This window comes from Chanodichthys erythropterus, chromosome 17, assembly GCF_024489055.1.
Source record: "Chanodichthys erythropterus isolate Z2021 chromosome 17, ASM2448905v1, whole genome shotgun sequence".
NCBI lineage: Eukaryota > Metazoa > Chordata > Actinopteri > Cypriniformes > Xenocyprididae > Chanodichthys > Chanodichthys erythropterus.
The window spans coordinates 41,705,847-41,725,907 of NC_090237.1; the positions used below are offsets into that span (position 1 = coordinate 41,705,847).

At 37.0% G+C, this 20,061-nt stretch overlaps 1 protein-coding gene across 1 annotated transcript; it reads right to left on the bottom strand.

Annotated features, from left to right (window-relative positions):
• Positions 1-10: 10 nt before the first annotated feature.
• Positions 11-19,848, bottom strand: pcsk7 (proprotein convertase subtilisin/kexin type 7). Its single transcript, XM_067366267.1, has 16 exons — positions 19,701-19,848; positions 16,560-17,021; positions 16,340-16,474; positions 15,904-16,069; positions 15,562-15,652; positions 14,054-14,108; positions 13,659-13,797; positions 13,377-13,477; positions 11,955-12,122; positions 8,918-9,022; positions 8,741-8,843; positions 2,988-3,144; positions 2,797-2,891; positions 2,066-2,159; positions 1,692-1,809; positions 11-309 (listed from the first exon to the last, which is right to left on the bottom strand). Exons 2-16 carry the CDS (start codon positions 16,977-16,979, stop codon positions 82-84), a joined length of 2,175 nt encoding a protein of 724 aa, XP_067222368.1. The 5' UTR covers positions 16,980-17,021; positions 19,701-19,848; the 3' UTR covers positions 11-81.
• Between the last annotated feature and the right edge of the window lie 213 nt (positions 19,849-20,061).

Sequence of the window (20,061 nt, forward strand, 5' to 3'; positions counted from 1 at the left end):
GAAATTCCAAACAAATGAATTGGAGACAAAGAAACAAAAGAGAGGAGAAGAGAGGGTCCATTTTCCAGTTTTTCCTGAGTGCTACGTGTTCATATCAGCAGCAATGAGTGGGACTTTGGACTCATATTCCATCTCGGGCTGGATTTCAACCACTTGACTGTCCTGTAGGCCTGTGGATCCAGCCTGCAATCCTCTGTCTCTTCCCCTGACGGCCACGCTACATCCACGCCAGTCCCAATGGGTCAGGGTCACTTCAAGAGTGTAATACAGCGACCAGAAGAGCGCAAAACAGCCCAGCAGCAGAAGAGACTGTGAACCACAAAACGACAGATTACTGGTCACTTTCATGGTACTGATTATTATATAGTAATTTAACACAGTATTTTGAACATGTAAAAACTGTTTTCAGTGTAAGCCATACTGTAGTTATACAATGGTGCACAAAAGTTTACATACCCCTTGCAGAATCTGTGAAAATGTGAATAATTTTAACAAAATAAGTGGAAACGCACGAAATGCATTTATTTAGTACTGTCCTGAGTAAGATATTTTACATAAAATATGTTTACATATAGTCCACAAAAGACAAAAATAGCTGAATTTATAAAAATGACCCCACTCAAAAGTTTACATACCCTTGATTCTTATGAAAATCAGACCTTTTCAGTGTTTAACTGCTATAATCAGGTTCCCACTGCATCTACCAACCCAGAAAACATGAAAAAGGACAACCCAGTAACCCAGTTGTTTTGGTAAGCCTTTCTCTGCAAGCATGTGAAAAAACAAACCGCTCAGATTTCACTCCCATTGTGACGTAGGAAGGGGATCTTATTATAATATCACCGCCCCTGAATCTGCACGTTTCCACCGACCGATGAGTTGAATCAACTCCACAGCAACTACATCAATTTATCCACTAACCATTCAGAAACGTCTAAAAGTTGTAACTTCTTCCTGAGTCTCTCCATCAGTGTCGACTCCGGTTTGAACAATGTAAGGATGAACACTTTCCTCATTTTGGCTGCGTGAGATTCTCCAGCTTTGTTGTTGTTGAGCTGTTAAAGCTCCGCCCTCTTCTGGAAAGGGGGCGGGGGCAGCAGCTCATTTGCATTTAAAGGGACACACACAAAAATGGAGTGTTTTTGCTCACATTCAAATAGGGGCAAATTTGACAAGCTGTAATAAATGATCTGTGGGGGATTTTGAGCTGAAACTTCACAAACACATTCTGGAAACACCAGAGACTGATATTACATTTTGTTAAAGGGGCGTTATAGGTCACCTTTAATGATCCACAGCTGTTTTTTTGCTTTGTAATGTATTTTCTTGAGTCTCTTGTTTGTCCTGAACAGTTAAACTGCCAGATATTCTTCAGAAAAATCTTCCAGGTCCCAAAAATACTTTGATTTTCCAGCATCTTTTGCATATTTGAACCCTTTCCAGCAGTGACAGTGTGAAAAGATGGATCTCAAAATCTGGAAAGGGTTCAAATACACTGAAGAACATTGGTCAATTTATGTAAAATATCTTATTCAGGATAGTACTAAATCAAAATAGCATGCATTTTGTATGATCCATCTTATTTTGTTACGATTATTCCCATTTTCACAGATTCTGGAAGGGGTATGTAAACTTTTGAGCACAGCTGCATGTGTGATTTTCCCTCTCTGCACACTGACAGCATCACACACCTTCAGGCTGTTCGAGGTGAACGGGCTCACGATTTCAGGAGGAACATCTATACCAGGCGGGCAGGGGAGAGCAAAACTGCTGTTGAGATACTGGCCACCCATGGCGTCTTCAACAACTCTGGCAATCGAAACAAAGTTTCATACAAATGCTTTGCTTGCATACAAATGGTTTAATACTAAAATGGTAAACGGTAAAATTTGAGGTTCATCATATTCAGTGGATAAATCAAGTGATTATACTGCAAAAATACAAGCAGCACAATCTGTTTAACAGACCGGAGCGTTTACATGTTTGCTGTTCATTTCCTCAACATTTAAAATATTTACAAGTAACTTCACTGAATTAATTCAGAGTATTAGTCCTCTCAGCTCACCTTCGTCTCTCTTTCACCTGCTGATGAGACAGAGATGAGCCGTACAGAGTGAGCTTCCAGTACTTCAGTACGCCCGACGACAGAGTCGACTCTTCTGAAACACAGAAACAGGTGATGCATCACCGCCTGATGCTACAGAAGAAAAATGAATCCTCAGACGTAACGGCACCGGTCTGCAAACAACGCCACAAGACCCGTAGCTGCAGGAGGACATGTACTGAACCTCAAAGCATCTGTACTTTGAAGTGTTACCCAAACTTCTTTTCACTCCGCAGTTTGCCATGAACATACTGGGGCCTCAAATATTTTTAGCTAAGTATTTAGCTAAAAATAATATTTTTAGAGAAGGAAAGCTGTTTAATTTGATTCAATACATGCTAGCTAGCTTATTGAGTGGACACTGCTCATGAAACGCTTTACTAAGGGTCAGGTTTTAGCAGGTTAGCTATTTTTAGTTGTGATTTAAAACAAAATGCTTTTTGGCATTTACCAGCAGAGGATAACTGATCCAAAGTAGCTATATATTCTGACTGAATATTGTTGTTTTTTGCAAGGAGAGTTGAATAGCCACTGTGTATGTTCCTGTAGTGCCACCAGCCTTTCCTGTGTTTAAGACGCTCCCATGAGATCATTAGCAAGCAAAGGCTAGCAGCTGACCAGATGAAGTGTTCCACACATAACACTTACACACTTCTGTATGTCAGAATAAGGCGAGTGTTGTATTGTCTTACTGTTGTCAGTGATCTGTAGACTGTATTGTCCCTCTGCTCTTTCTCCCCAACATCGAACCGTGGAAAACGTCCAGTCCGTTAATCCAGTCGTATCTCTATTGAAACAACAGAACCGGTTGACATCACAGACTCACACTGGCAGCATACAGACACAAGTGTGTGTAGTGAATCAGGAGTGTTTGGACGCTCACACATCCAGCGCTCTCTTGGCTCCGATCAGCGAGGTCATTCCACTGGGACACACGAGCGTGATCTCGACGTTCCCACGCCGAGGATGGACGATCGTCACAGTGACAGACACGTGCTCCAGCGTTTGCATGCCTGACTGCATCAAGTCAGATACCGTGACTACGAATGAAAGAGAAAGGTTAATATTTAAGCATAGTTTACATACTAGCAGTACTTGATCTACAGGCAAACTCTAAAGCATTAAAGAGCTTCAATAATCAGGTTTTAGTCAGACATCCTTTGTGTTTCACTGGGTTGGACTGTTTGTGTCCCTCGGATCAGGCCAGGTGAATGTCATCAAACCACTGTTGAGCAATTCAGTTCACTTATTTTGTGTTGCAGGCATGTGACGTCAAAACCCAGAAGACTAATTCGTCACTGGTTCCCTCAAGATTTTCCTATGGTTTTATAATGGGATTTTCCCATTTAAAACTAACATAAGGTCTCTGGTAAACATGACTTTTTTTACGATACTTGGACGTTTTGCACTACAACATAAATTACCCATACCCCTAATCTAGCTACTTATTAGAAACATACTTTTTTCTTTAAATAAACAAAATGGCTTCAAAATTTTCAATATGAGTGTGTGTTTTCAATATGTCTAAGTATCCTCAAGTTATGTTTACCAGAGACCTTATTTTAAGCTAGGAAAATCTCAGAAAATCTTGAAGGAACCACTGGCGAATTAGTCTTCTGGGTTGACGTCACGCCTGCAGCACTCGACACTCTATGGGCTGTTTACATGACACCATTTTCAACTAAAAACGGAAAACTTCTGATGCGTTTTGGCCGTTCATTTACATGACAATGGCTTTTAGGGGGCCTGAAAACACAAACTTTTGAAAACCGGTTTCAAAGTGCAAGTTTTTGAAAACGATGCCATTATCATCTCCTTGTAAACAACAAAAACACAGATCTGTGAAAACGGTGACGACGTGCACATGTGTATCACATGTTCAGTCTGTAGGCATGTGTGTTTGTCATGAGTGCTCTGTAAAAGACATTGTGACAAAAGTGACATTGCCAACTACTTAACTGGCATGCATAACACAGCGCTTTCACATTTTTTACATCGCTGTCATGTAAATATACCCTATATTGCAAAAGGTTTTGTTGGTATAGTAGTTTAGGTTACAGTGCATTATTTTCTGTAAAAAAAGCACCAAAACGTTTCTTGCAGTGTTGCTTCTCATGTAAATTAGATTTCACAATGTTCAAGTTTGTAATAATTCTCAATGGCCTTTTGCTGCTAACCATTTTATACTTTACAGCAGTTATTAAAAGTTTAGAGCTGAAGCAACAATGTCAATGTTCGAGCTTGAAATGTTCCTGCCGATGAAGTTACGCTGCTGCTACACTCACATGCTGCAGATGCTGCTTGAAAATAACACATCGTCATCAATGCGTTAACTTAAGGACTGCTGAAAGGGAACAGTGCGGTCCATCAGTCCTTCTGAACTCTTACATCAGGCTACACTAACTCCATTTCCTAACTCAAGCTCAATACTCTCTGACCATATAGGGGAATGTTTTCCTCAGGGTGAGACAGAGAAAGAGAGTTCATCATGGTAAACAATTAGAGAAAGGCATAAACAAAAATAAAATTCAATATGAGATGTGAAGACTGTGCACAGCCTTTTAAAGTCACCATGAAATCAATCAATGGCAGTGGTGTAAATGAGTTATTGAACTTAAGTATCGTTTTTGTCTACTCTGTGCTTTGACGGAGAGTTAAAGATATTAGCAGCTTTTACTCTACTATTTAAAATATGTACTCTTTACTCCGATACACTTGTGATGAATAAAGCCATTACTCATTACAGCCTGCATGGCACCTAACTTTTTCTGCAGCAGTTTTACGACTTTAGGGAAATGCGAGTGCATTAGCAGGTGTGAATCGCAGGTGTTTCATATATGAGATGAGGATGAGGCCGAAACCAGCACATCCGTCCCTTAGGAGCTGAGGACTAGTGCATCTCTGAGACTACATTCAGAGTGAGTACAATACTTGAGTACTGTTAAAATCTCTACTTTTACTTTTAAATTAAGGTTTTCGGGTATCTCTGATCAATGGACAATTATTTTTTCAATGCGGTGATTTCCATTGATTACCCAGACTCCACCGGCCCACCATTATCTAATCTGTGCCACCAGTTTCATAATGGACCAAAAATATATTTAAACTTCTCATAATGACATTTATAATGACGTTGTTTTCTGCCATTGCTTTGGAAAAGTATCTGTCAGATGAACTAAAATCGCAAAAGAAATGTGGCTTTTTGCCCTTACCAAATCACAAAAGACTGTGATTTAATTAAACAGGTATATATCCTGTTTGAGCTGAGTGTTTCAAAGTGAAGTGCGCACTTTCCTCACGCGATCTTCTCGTGATCCGGTGTTTTGGGATCTTGGGAAAGTAGCGGGCAACATTACACTTTATTTGCACATTCGCATAATTTCCAACATTTTTGTGGTAAGATGACTACAGCATTTCATTAGATTTGTAATGAGACTCGTCTGTAAATCTGTTCACAGAAACGGTAGTTTTCCACCCAAATAAAAGCTCAAGGGTTTACCTCGCTCAAGTGTAGACATTAGGACAAACAAACTGTAATTTCCTAACTTTAGCATAAAGTAAAATAACATACTTATGAAATATTCATTTTCACTTGTTTTTACTGTGCACTTGTTTTAGAATATATGGCTATTACTGTCAAAGGAATAATAATAATAATAATAATTATTATTATTATTATTATTATTATTATTATTAATGTTGTCAATTGATTAAAAAATCTAATTAATCACACTTTTTTCTGTTATTAATCACAATTAATTGCATCTAACATTATTTTTTTTCAAATATTTTTATATTGTAATATTTTCACACTGAATTTCCAAAATAATATAGAAACAACATAAAAATGGTATATTTTAAATATTTGTTTAATGGCATCTTTTTACTATGAAGGCCAGCGCTCAACACTATAGGTTTTTTTTTTTTCTACTGACCCCGAATATAGATGAATTCTTATTAAAATAAATAAATAAAAAAGGTTTCCAGTCGAGAGCAGTGAGTGATTTTGTGTTTTGTTCTTTGATGAGCAGTAATGACACACACAGCAGCAGGTTTATTAGGCTGCTGTCACTTTAAGAGCTGATGTCGATCTGGTGGGGGGTGCATGTTGTTTTAAAGGGATAGTTCACTCAAAAATGACCCCTCAAGTTGTTCCAAACTGTATGAGTATCTCTGTTAAGCATAAAATAAGATATTTTACACTATGTTGGTAATCAGACAGTTGACAGAAGCCATTGACTTCAACAGTAGGGGGAAAAATGCTACTGAAGTCAATGGCTTCCATCAACTGTCTGTTACCAGCATTCAACATGTCTTCGAATCACTTCGAGCTTTAGATCAATGTGAAGGTGAGTAAATGATGACAGAAGGTTCATTTTTGGGTGAACTACCCCTTTAATCGAAAACAAAAGCTTTCCCTCCCCCTCATGACAGCATGTGCAGAATAACCTCTTCCCTTCACCTGTCACTCAAATGAGACTGCAGCGATCAGCAAATGAAAACGATCCAAACAATTCCCGATGAACAAAATCAAGTCCCACCCTATACTTCTTCTTGTTCCAGAAGCTGTTTCACTCAGATATACGTCAAAATAAGAAAGAAAAGACAATCACCACTTCTGTTGAATGCTGATATTAATGTGTATCTTCCTACTTCTGCCTTCAGAAACTATTTGCTTCCATTTCTTTCACATTTTACTTCTGTTACACTTACAAAACAAATTTGCATTTAAAAAGATCCAATTTTTTTAATATAATAATGTTTCATTAGTGCCATCTTCCTTTCACTGGTTTGGACTGTATATTTAAGTGAACATAAATGTATTCTGTATATAGCTGCTTTATAACTGTTTTTCCCTAAATGTCAATACATTTGAGTCCAGAAATTTTAAAGGGGTCATGATGGGGTCAGATCTTCATATCATGGTGGAGGTTAGCTTATGAAATTAGCATGTTTTTTTTTTTTTTTTCATGAAACATTTCAAAAGTTGTAAAAATTATAATTTTCCATCCTCATTTTAACTCTCTTCAGACACAGTTTCTTTACAAAACAAGGATGACAGAATGACTCTCTCCCGTTCAGAATTCACTGCAGTTTATGTTACACGGTTTACATCACAAAAGTTTCCTCTTTTGTATAGATGGTAATGAAACTGACAGACTAACATCTGTGGAGGAGTTCAGATGCATCTAACTATTCCAGATCTAACGAATGAAATACTATTTCAATTCATTATTACTTAGAAACGTTGCAAATTTGTTGTCTTATTCAGTTTCTGTACTGTGTAAATTGGCCTGCAGGTTCAGAGGTTTGGTGGTGTTTGAGTCTGAGTGAGAGAAGAGTTGATTTAATCTGAAATACGCAGTCACTGAATGTGTTTTGTGCCAAAGCAATGATAAATGATCCACAGTTTAGCCACATGGACTGATGCTGTGATCACTGTGTGAAGGTTTGAAAAACTGACCTTTGAGAAATAGATTCTAGTGATTGTATAAAATAAATTAATTAAATAAATAACCTAAACTGTAGTGCATGTTTTGTGAATCTTTCAATATCATTACAGTCTCATATTTTAGACTGGAGAGTTTGCTCTGAGTTATGAAACTTGCAGTATGATTTTAGAGAAACCTCTTATATGTGTAAATATCAAATACATTGATTTTCCATATCATAACCCCTTTAAGAATATTCCATTAATGTTTTTTTTTATGAATGCATTTATAGGAATCTTCCCCGATTTGCCCATACATTTAGATTGTGAGGACCTTTCTATATCACGTACAATTTCTACACTTGACTAATTCTAAATGTACGGCACATAATGCATTACTAATATATCTATTTCACTTTTTCTTTTTTTTACAGACTTCCACATTAAATAAACAGTGCTGGGGAACATATTTTCTGTTATTTTTATAGTTTAATAGACTATTATGAAAAGCTTTATGTTTGCATTTAAAAAATAGCAAATTAGTGTCACATAAAAGTATAATAATAAAAAAAAAGAATACAAATGAATACATCAGCTTTCTGCATGTTGCTTCAGAAGTGCCGTCTTGTGATGCTCATTTGCAAAAGTGACTTCCTATTTATTAGTGTATTATATGTATTAGTGGACACATAAGCGACTGCTGCTTAAACTGAAAACGGTTCATCTTTTGAGCTGAATCTTCTGACACAGAGAGAGATCAACTGTCAAAGAGAGCAACAAATGCAGTGGTTCTCAACCAGCTGACTAAAGACAGAGAGACAAAAGGAAAACAGTGAGGAAGATGTGAGTGAAATGAGAAGGGAAGCAACATTTCACTTTCACTGTATACTTCAACACATGAACGCTCACAAACATCTCCAAGTAAGGGCAGATATCTGCCGTCTGTGGCACGGGTCCACTCAACAGAGCCTCGCTCATCACGCCGCTGTCATAATAGCCCTTTTTATGGCCTGCTCTCAATTACTGGTCCAAACACAGTAAATAATTATATCACAGTCAAGTTAAACATTTAAATACTGAAATAATGAAAATGTTTTTTTGTTTTATGTATGCAACATCTTTATAGTTCCTTCTGATTTCAGGGTTAGGTGTTTTTAAGAGCATTTCATGCGGTGTTCTGTTTATCCTACAGATAAATCTCTTACCATTCCACGTGTGAGAGAGAGTTTTGGGATAGGCTGGGATGATCTCATTGGCCTTTAAAACTGGGCTCTGATAGGACACCAAGTAGGGGACGGACTCCCAGACCTGCCGACATACAGACACAGACCCTCAGCTTCCTCATGTGGACTGTATTTGAGCTGTGATGAGCGCAGACTCACCTTGGCAGCGTTGACGAGCCTCCAGGCGTTGAGCAGCCCGAAGCCGTACATGTGACTGTGATGGAAACCTGCTCCGTTCGTTCTCCAGTCAGCCTGTGTGTCATGCTGTGTGGGAACATGGGGACATGACATCAGCATTAAAACATTAACACTCAAATTCAGACTAATAGTACGAATAATAAAATAACATTTGCAGCGATATCAATATTGGTATTGAGAATTGTGAGATTTATTGACTGACAGCTCTCCTGTCCACGTGTTGAGTGAAATAAAGGTCAGGTGTTGTGTCACCGTGTGAACATGATGTTACTGTAGATCTAGACCGAATGTGAACGTGCATTTACTCATGTCACCTGAACTAAAACATTCAGTATCCCTCAAAATGATCAAAACAGTGAAATGCAAACTCAGAATCTTGTGCAAACCTGTAATAATTATATTATAATATATAGTTTTTCTATTTAATCTCACTTTATTAACCAATGTCTTTTCTGCTGACCATCAATGATCTAATTCAAACCTACTCATAAGCAAAAATGACTTTAGATTAGATTTAGAAACAAGAGTGTTGAACTTCCTCCTCCTGTAAAACACCTGAAAGGTTTGTAAAAGGCGCAGCTCGAACTGTACAGGAGTAAATATGCATTTCCTTCAGCCTCAGGCTTATTCACATCACTTTTGGTGTGAAAGGGTCATGCATTTGCCAAAAACAAATGCATTTTAACAAACAAACATGCAAGCCCAGCCCAGGTGAGAAAAAGTTATGCAAAAATAATGTAACATTACTTTTCACATAAAGTAAATAAGTAAATTAAAAAAAAAAAAAAAAAAAAAAAAATCAATTAAAAAAAATCAATTCTTGGCTGAATCGGCAGCAAATGTAAGGAAACCAAAACAGGAGTAATGTAGTTCCTCTTACAAATACCCGTCAAGAGCCGAGTCGCAGAGGCATTTTGTCCCAGTTATAAACGGATTAGTAATGATTTGTTAATATCCACGTATAACGAAAACAAACATGAATGACTTTTTCCAAATCAGGTGTGGACAAAAATGGTATTACCTGCACTATTAATTGCAAGTAATAAAAACATGATTTCTGCTTCTCAAATTTTTACTGGCTTAAAAAGGGTGCTAAACTGCCCAGATCCGAATAATTGTTTACTCCAGGTGCTCCAGACCACACAACACTATTCACAGATATGACGAGACACACACGGGAGAAAAACAGATGAAGGCAATCTCCCCTGAAAACCTTCAGCTCTAAAATATAAACACTTATAATCGGCTTACAATAGACTATATGCACGGGTTACTTCCTGTTTGTGGTTAAGCCAGCTCGAGCACTTCCGGTGAACTGTTAGCTGTTCATTCTGTAGTCGTTGTACATCGACACAAAGCCATCTATGGTTGACTTTTTAATGTTGTATTCATATTTTAATGTAGTTATCACATTTACCTAATTTGCCAATAAACCAGTTTGATTGATTGCAATAAAGACGAAGCTATTGGGAGCGTTTAAAAACGCCGTATCTGTAATTAGACACACACACACATTATTCCCCAGCACTTCAAATGTCATTTTTAATGTGATGACCACAAACATTACTTGTTCATCCTTCTGAGATTGTCCCCATTGTAAAACCGAACGTTTAAAAATATAGGAAATGTAACATTTGATATAAAACACTTATGTAAAAATAAAAAGACAGTAATTAGCATTTTAACCACCAGATGGCGGCAAAGTAGCATTTATTTGCGCAGATATCAGCCATTTCCTCTAAACGTTTTTCACTTCGTTTTTGACTAAATATTAAACATTATAAAATAACTAGGTTTAAAATACATTTTGTCAATGTGAAGAATGAAATACTGAAATCTCATGAAAAACAATAACTTTTATTGTGAATTACACAGAAAGCGAGCACCGTGCTCTCCCTTTGTAATCACAGCAGCTGTCAGTCAGTGCAGCGCAAGATCAATGATTTCAGCATACAATTTATTCAATTAATCTAACTAAAGTGCACAATAAATATTTAATTTTTTAAGCTTTTTTTTCACATAAAAGTGTGAAAACTGATGGTCGAATTGAATTTAGCCGAGGAGGAACACTGAGGTACGTCTTTATTTATTATTTTTTTATGCTGTCTTGCGTTCGAATAACTAAATTAATGCTATGCCACACTATTTAAGTGACTATATTCTGATTATAAACTGAGTATTACACTACTGATGCTCAACACACCAGCACATGACTCTCACCGGACGTTTTCCAGCTGGATTATATTAATGCGGAAGCTCTAAAGAACGCTCCGTGCGTATAGTCCATAGTGAATCAGGGCAAGACAAAAACATGTTTTGGAGGAAGGACTGATGGTGTATTGACTCATTTAAATTTTGTAAAAAAATAAATAAATACATAAATAAATATTGTCATTATTGGTGATACTGGCCTTAATTTATAGTACAAAAATGTAAAATGCTGTATGTTTCTTGGACATTGGATATTGTGAAAATATATTTATGAAGACACAATTTAACATTAGATGTGAATAACTGATCAAGCACAGAATGTTTTTGTTTTTAATTGATATATTATATATGACATTTGGACTACATTCACACCGTCAGTCCAAATCCTGATTATTTTTGTATCCGACTGGAATCTGATGTAAATGAACGACTGTGCACACTGTGTATTACAATTGTTCGGATCTGATTTGTGTGTCCCGTGGCTCTCTTTCGTTTTCCAATTAGGTTGTCAAAAACAACACGGAAGGGTTTGCGATGTTGTCTTAGAATATGAGGATGTGTAGCTGTGGCAGGGCACAGACGTTCACACTTGCTAAACATGATCCGATTCCAAACGGACTTGCACCGACAGTCTAAAAAGGCTTTGGACATGTGAAATCTGGACCATGTTTAGGTAAAGAAAGAAAACGAACAAACAAACAATCTTGCTGTAGAGCTGAATGTCAGCACAGTTGAAGCAGCTGATATTCAGAACAGTGGATTACATTACAGGATGAGTAAGTGATACCTGTGTTGCTGTGTAAGTAATGATGTGCTGAACGTCGCGCCAGCTCAGACAGGGCCGCACCTGCAGCATCAGCGCCACCATCCCTGCTGCCAGCGGTGCCGCCGCAGACGTGCCCGTGTGCCCGTCGGTGCAGCCCGTGCCGCTCTGCAGAGACCAGTCTGACGTCACCTGAGAACATACGAGAACTGCTATTTCTATCTCTTGCTTTTCTTTATTGTTTATGAAAACAGGAGAAAAAGAGTGAAAACACATGTCTGACTAAAGTGTGAATGTACTGCACTTGAATTAGCACTGTCTTAAAGTGACATTTTAGTGGATTTAAGTTTTCTGTTTTAATAGTGTATAAAGTTTTGTTAAAGTTTATGTGAAACTAAAATTTAATGCTATTTTCTGAATGCATGTTAAAGATATGATTCATCCATGTATATCAGCGCAGCACAATTACGATTCTCCCATGATTCTATTTTAACAACTAAACAAAATAACATGCAATTTACTAAAGGTTCTGACTAAATGTTAAAAAAAAAAAAATAAAATAAAACATTTGTAGGGATACACCGATAGGAAACTTTTTTCTTGATACTGCTAACAGGTAATTCTTTATATATGACAGCCGATAACTGATATATTGGCCGATAAATCTAAATCCAAATTTTTATATAATTTTTTGAGCCTGACTACAAAAACTCTCACCAGTCTAACAATTAAAAGCCATTAGATTTTTTTTTATTGTTGGAATGAATGAATGATTCAACGATTCACTCATAAAACAATCACTTGTATTATTACTGGATGAATCAGCTTCTGAACTCTTGAATGAATGATCGATGACAAATATATTCTTTAACACTTGTCGCCACCTACTGGTGTACCGGTGCAATTGATACAATCTTTTCAAGTTACTTTCAAAACTTAATTTGCTCAATTTTGATCACTACCGTAGACATCATTTATATCTGAACTATAAACTTTCATCTCTGTGATATGAATTATTGTAAGACAGGAATAATGGAGTGTGGTTGAAAAGACATTTAGTGAAGCTGTTTCATATCTAAACATGACAACTGCTCTCTCTGGACACAACACAGATCTGAATGTTCACGGTGATCGCAGAATCAATGTCATTTAGGAATAAGATCAAGCTGGTGTTTGAATCGAGAATATTTAATGATTAATTGTGCAGCTCTAATTCGACCTTATAATATTGAATCAAAATATCAAAACTGGATCCTCTGGTTAAAACATCCACTAATTTTCCTTCTTGACCAGTGCCGGCTATTTGACAATGATAATGTTAGACTGAGCTCTAAAGTGTTAATGTAAGCTGTATACTAGATTAAATTAACAATCAGATCTTCACATCAAAGAGAAAAGGGCTTCTTTGACTAGATATTTTCTTTCACACAGGAAGCTGGTGCTTACGATGCTGCGCAGCTGTCTGCTCCCGCTGCTGAACGTCACGGCCAGCATGGACGCACACTCTTCTGCATAAAACGGCTTTCTGCCATTCTCATCCACCGCTCCTGCAATCACACATCATCACGCTCACATGACCTCATTCTCATTACTGACATCTAAGGTTACTAAACACAGAATCAAGAAATGCAGTTTGCTTTCTTTTGATTTAGGGAGATATCTGGATCAGGCATGTTCTGGACAGCTTTCCTCAGACCCTCATGAGTGAGCGGAGAGAAGGGTTAGTACCAATGGTCACGGTATAGATGGAGTTGGCGTAGCCATCGTAGTTGCAGTTGTCATCATACTGTCCTCCATTGCCACTGGCCACAACAAAGATGCTACCAAAGCCCTTCCTGCCTGCAATGACGCCATGCTGCAGCGCCGCCTGCGGGAGACCAGAGATATTTCACAATCAGACTGAAACACTCGGAGTTGATTTGAACTCAAATGTGTGATGGCAGGAAATGCACCTTGTTTTACATGTAGCTGTTTGAATATCACACACGTAAGTGATTTACTGACATGATCAAGCATGTGAAGCACCAGCACTTTGTCTTGGTAAAAGTAAAGAGAACCAGCATTGCTGAGGTTCAGCCAATCATATGGAGAATCTCATGAACGACAGTACATTAATGACTAACCTTGCCTAAGGGATGAGGTCCATCAACTGTACGCCCATCATCATCCGGTCCCCAACTACAACACAAAGTAGAAATGTCAGGTTAAACATTTTCATTAAATTTTTAACATGAAAAGTTGCATTATGAACTAACAATGAACAACAACATATTTATAAATCAGTATTAACAAAGATTAATAAATGTTGTGAACAAAAATAAATGTTATTTATAAATATTGTTAGTTATCAGTTGAAACCTAATGCTTTAAACTAATGTTAATGTTTGCAAACTAAAAGTGGAACATACCATAAAAATGATATATGATAAAAAAAACAGTTTTACAGAATTAAACTGTCATTTATAAAAAGTAAATAAATAAAAATGTAAAAGGAAATTACTGACACAAAATGTCCACCCAATCATGAACACATTCATAACTGCTTAATCTTTTGTGTCACAGAAAAAATACTAACAAGATTATATAAAAAATAACAATAATTATAAAACTTGTGAATACTTTTGTCTGAATAAAGAGGATTAAAAATACACACACACACAATTCTAATAACAAATTTTTAATTTATTAATTTAAGTAAATGGTTTACTTTTAAGTTAAAAAAAGACACTTTTAACCTTCTTTTACTAATTATTTCACAGCAAAAACTCTGAATATTTGTTGATGATATAAAATTGCTGTTTATAGGGGAAAAATAAAGTTACCTGAACAAAATTATAAACTATAAAATGACATGTTCAATATGGACCAACAGCACATGACCATCATCGTGTCATTTTGTGATATTACAAAACAGAATAAAGATGTAAAGCAGAAGACTTAAGCTCAACATTAGTTTGCTAAAGAGCTGATGTCACAGTATCAGGTGGACAATATCCCAAGTTTCAGAAATAATTAATCTAATAAATAATCATTTTATTGTTAATAAGAGTACAGTTGTTCTCTGTTCATTCAGGCTAACGTGAACATAGCACGTGTTGAAATTAACAATAAGATGAAGAAATCCTGTAGAAATATTGTTGATTGTTTGTTAACATTAACTAATGTAGTTCACTTACGAATGTAACCCTGCTCTAAAGCATTACCCTCGTTTATTTTTATCTGCCGATTACAACCTGAACTCCGGACGTTTTTTAAAAAAAGAGGGGGGCAAACAATCCAACCGTCTCCGTTGACTTTGTATAGCGTGAGGCTGCCTCGTTGTGTGACTTAAGACAGAAAACAGAACAATGTCTAAGAGCTGCTGTGTGACGAGATGTACAGCAAACAAGCTAAAAAACCCAGAACCATAAGCTGTCGACCCAAAAAACAAGCGTTTAAGGACTAAAAAGTGGATACGGGTGATTGAGACAGAGCGCAACATGTTATATTACAATGAGAACTAGGGGAGCGCAATCAGCGACAGGAAATATATAGGATGCTATAGGACTGACAGCATTAAACATCAAGTGCCATCAACTAAAGCAGATAAATGACTGTTGATTCTTGAATGAGCTCGCGACAGAAGAAGTACCTGCAGCTGTAGACGTCATTCACTTGGTAGTGCTTATTAAAAGCCACGGCCTCCATGCTGTCTGTCAGGGGTCCATCCAAAACCCGGATGCCTGCGAGTACGAGCACAAACACACGCTTTTACAATCATTTCATCTCAGTGAAGCACGACAGCAGGGCTGGGCCATGAAGACAGCATTACAGACGGAGTATTAACATACATAGCATTTAACATTTTGATTTTACATGGCTAAACTGGATGCTTTACTGAAATGACAGAGTTTATGTATTATCTATTATGTGTATATTATTTTATTATTTTATCAATGAAAGTGATAAATGCTGAATGATTTACTTCACCAACCTGCCACTTTGCCACCGTACGCCACTCCGACAGCGCAGAAGCTGTTATTGGACACGGCAGCGATCTCTCCAGCACAGCGGGTGCCGTGATGATTGTCGTTGTGTCCGTCGGGATGGGGCATGGGGTCCGGGTCGTTGGAGTTTAAGTCATAACTACCCTCAGGACTCTGGGAGAGCACAGGACAAAATGCAATAAATCTGCACTGGATATAAGAAAGACTCAATACGTCTTGAGTTCTGTCGAAAACAGCAATCACTTTTGACACTTTGATCATCTTCTACAGGATGTTTAAGTGTGACCTGTGCAGTTTCAGTTCTGTGCTTTTGTCAAAACCTCATACAAAATGTGTCATGCTCCCCTCAAGTGTAAATTATTTCTCGGGTGATTGCTGCTAATAGAGGATAACACATTATGAACCTGATGGCGATTCACTCACATAATTGGGCTGAATATCTGCCAGGTCGTGCTGAACGCCGTCATCCACTACAACCACCGTGACCCCGACGCCGGTGATGTTACGCTCCCAGACGCCAGTCACGTTGATGTCCATCCCCTGCTTCACATCGTTGTGCTGGAGAAGTCACATGGCTGAAATCGAAGCACTTTGAGCCAATCGTGATGTATTTTAACTGCCTTAAATGCAACATAATACTCACCAGGTGCCACTGACTGGGATATTTAGGGTCATTGAAGGTCACGCTCCTCTTGGAGCGTCTGAGGATGTGTTCCTGCGAGTGCCAGACCACATGAGGGTTCTCCTCCAGAGCTGACTTCGTTGAACGAGGGTCCACATCCGCCGTGTCCTCCAGCCCTTGGCAAAGCAGGTAGTGCCCCTCCAGCTGCCCGATCTGCCCGTGATTCTCCAGGCCGACATCCTCGGCCACATTCTGGGCCAGCCTGTCGAGGGAATGTCCCGCTTTCACAGAGGCCGCGTTGAGCCGCACCGCCCAGGACCGGCCAGGTCCACAGGAAGAGGGCGCGCGGGAGGGAACGGAGGAGGAGAGGCAGTGCAGAGGAGAAACCGTGAGGAGCAGCAGAGGATAGAGACCCATACACATCTGGGCAGATGATGCCATGTCAGCTGGAGTCAGCACGACACACGCTCCACATGAGATCAGCTGCAGGGGAACAGACCGGACACAAACACATCACGGACATCGGATTATCTCAATGAATGAAAAACTGCATGTAATGCATCATGAAATAGTGCGCTTCAAATGTCAGAGACTGGGGAAGATTTCATTTACTCTTTCATGGTGTCCACTACTAAGTCTTGTCTACGATTCCATTTAATTATTGTCTTTGTGTGTCTTTGTTGTTTTGAGATATCGCGTCATGCATTCAAAATGCCGTATGGACGAGGAGAAGCACCAAGAACTTTAGAAATACGTTCTAAATCCTTTTATTCTCAGAAAACCAGACAGGTACAAAAAAAAAAAAGCTAAAAAAAAAAATATATATATATATATATATATATATATATATATTAGCTTTTTTTTTTTTCTCAGCTGAATAAAATGTTAGAAATACTTTTATCCAGATTTTAAAAAATATTTTTCTTGTACATTGTTTTCTGTGACTGAAAATGCATCTATATTATGCCTATATTTAGATTCTGCCTTATTTTGTGTTTTAGTTAAAATTATGATATAATTTACATGATTAGTTTTATTAAAAAGCAATATTAAATAATAAATACTTATTTATTTCAATGCTTACAATATATTTTTTTTATTAGGTCACATAAAAGTGTAATCTTTAAATGAATAAGACATTTTATTAATAGTTTAATAATTATTAACATTACTAATAATGTAATGTTCTTATGTGTATTCATATCATTTGCTCACTTTGGTAAAGTTGGTTTTATATTTGCACATTTGGACTTCTGATAAATGCAGACTTTCCAATAAATGTGCAATAAATTAATGTTTTTTAAATTAATTTTAAGCAGCGACATGATATTGACAACCAACGATTGTCAACTAACAACATTTTTCACAGTCGATCAAAATAGGCAAGTATTGTTTTAATGGCATATTTACTTGTGAATGTCCAATGTAGTGTGATTAACCAGGCTATTGAATACGGATGTCCGAATATAAAACCAACTTTACCCAAGTCATTTGCTCTTAGTAAATGTTTAAAAACATGTTTTTTTTAGACCAAACAATGAGTTGTATTGAATCACTTTTCATGTAATTGATGCATGGTGTCCAGTGTATATGTAACTCTCTAAAAATAAAACATTAAAAATAAAGTTATATTTTTTCACTGGTTTAAATGCAAAAATTAAAAAATAATATGTGATTCATTAATTCATGCACATGAAAGGGTTAAAGCTGGGCATGTTAAGATTTGAAATGACTTCATTATCACTAATCAAATGTAAGCCTGTTAAATCTTCTGTAAATCACAACAGATGCGGCAGAAACACCTGTTAATGATGTTAATGTCTCGCCTCTTTCTGAGCAAACACTTGAAAGCTCTAAACTTAAATAGTTATAATCCATAAACACTTGTAGAAGCACTTCAAAAACAAGAAATAAAAGTTAAGTAAGGGGTAGTTCACCCAAAAATGAAAATAATGTCATTAATTACTCACCCTCTGTCGAAATGTCATTGTTGTCAATGCAGGCCTCACTGAGCCATCAAATTTCATCAAAAATATCTCAATTTAAGATGAATGAAGGTGTGGAACGGCATGAGGGGGAGTAATTAATGACATTATTTTTGGGTGAACTAACCCTTTAAAGTTTTTATATATATATATATATATATATATATATATATATATATATATATATATATATATATATATACAAAATATGTTACAAAATAATTCAGACTCTAAAATTGTTATAAAATCAAAGCCAGCCTTATTCCATACCAAAAACAGCCCACTTCCCATTGACATGTCTGCTGCCTTCTCCCGTCATCTTTTACAATGATGTGTGTTTTCAAGATTAGAAAAAGATGTGATTATGAAATAAACAGTGCAATAAAGTCTGTAAAAGATGAAACAAGACACTGTCCACTAGATGAAGGAGCCTGAATCAAAGAAATTTAAAGAACCAATTGCTCAAAGACGGTTTTCACGGGATGAATGTTGAGGGTGTAAGCTTCAAACGACACCTAATTTATGATGAATACTAAAATAGATGGTAGAGAAGAGAGACAATAAAAAGGTTAAGAGGGGCTGCCAAAAGTCCTCTCTATGATGTCATTTCCTGTTTAATATTTATTTGACATGTTTGTTTGACCACATGACTTTCTTGGTTAGCCTATTACTCAAATGTATTAATCTATTAATCCACTTTATCGCTCCAGATATTAACTGTTTAACAGTAATCATATTCAGACGAGCTGTCAACAAAACTACAGAGAATTATCCTGATCCCATATTGACATCATTACTAACTCACTGCACAGTTACAGCCGTTAAAATCACGTGAACAGACCAGTTTAATCCTGCAGTGAATGAACTGAAACTGATCTATTTCCGTGTTACACTGCTTTGATATAGTGTTTCTGTTTCCCTGTATACCTGCCGTGTGTGTGTGTGTGTGTGTGTGTGTGTGTGTGTGAAACCGGAAGAACTCAAAACATGCGGCTCTGTTTAATAATAATAATAATAATAATAATATTATAATACATCAGCTCGTTTTGTAATGTGGTACCTAATTAAATTCATTAACACGCAATGAGGAACATGATAAAGTATCCTGATTAAACACATCAGCGCTCAGACAGTGAATCTGACAGACAGAAATCAATAAAGATGAAACTCTTCTTACCTTCAGAGAGGAGGATTTATTTCGCTATCGTGTGTGTTTCACTGTCGAGATGTTTAGAGTCATCCTCATAGACAGTAATCATAACTCAACCTGCTGCGCCAAACATCCGCTTTCGTCATCTGTTACGACATATCCGGTGTGCGCACTCTCACTGTTTATTATTATTAATCATTATTATTATTAATTAACAGAACAGAATATACAAAAATAGACATATATGTACAGATACAAAACATTAAACTGTATAGCCATGAAAACTATTACAAGTCTTTCTTCTTCCCAATCGGGACCTTGATCTCCTGGAGAACTGAAGGAACTTCGGCCTGGTGTATGATGAACTTCCCCAACATAATAAACTATT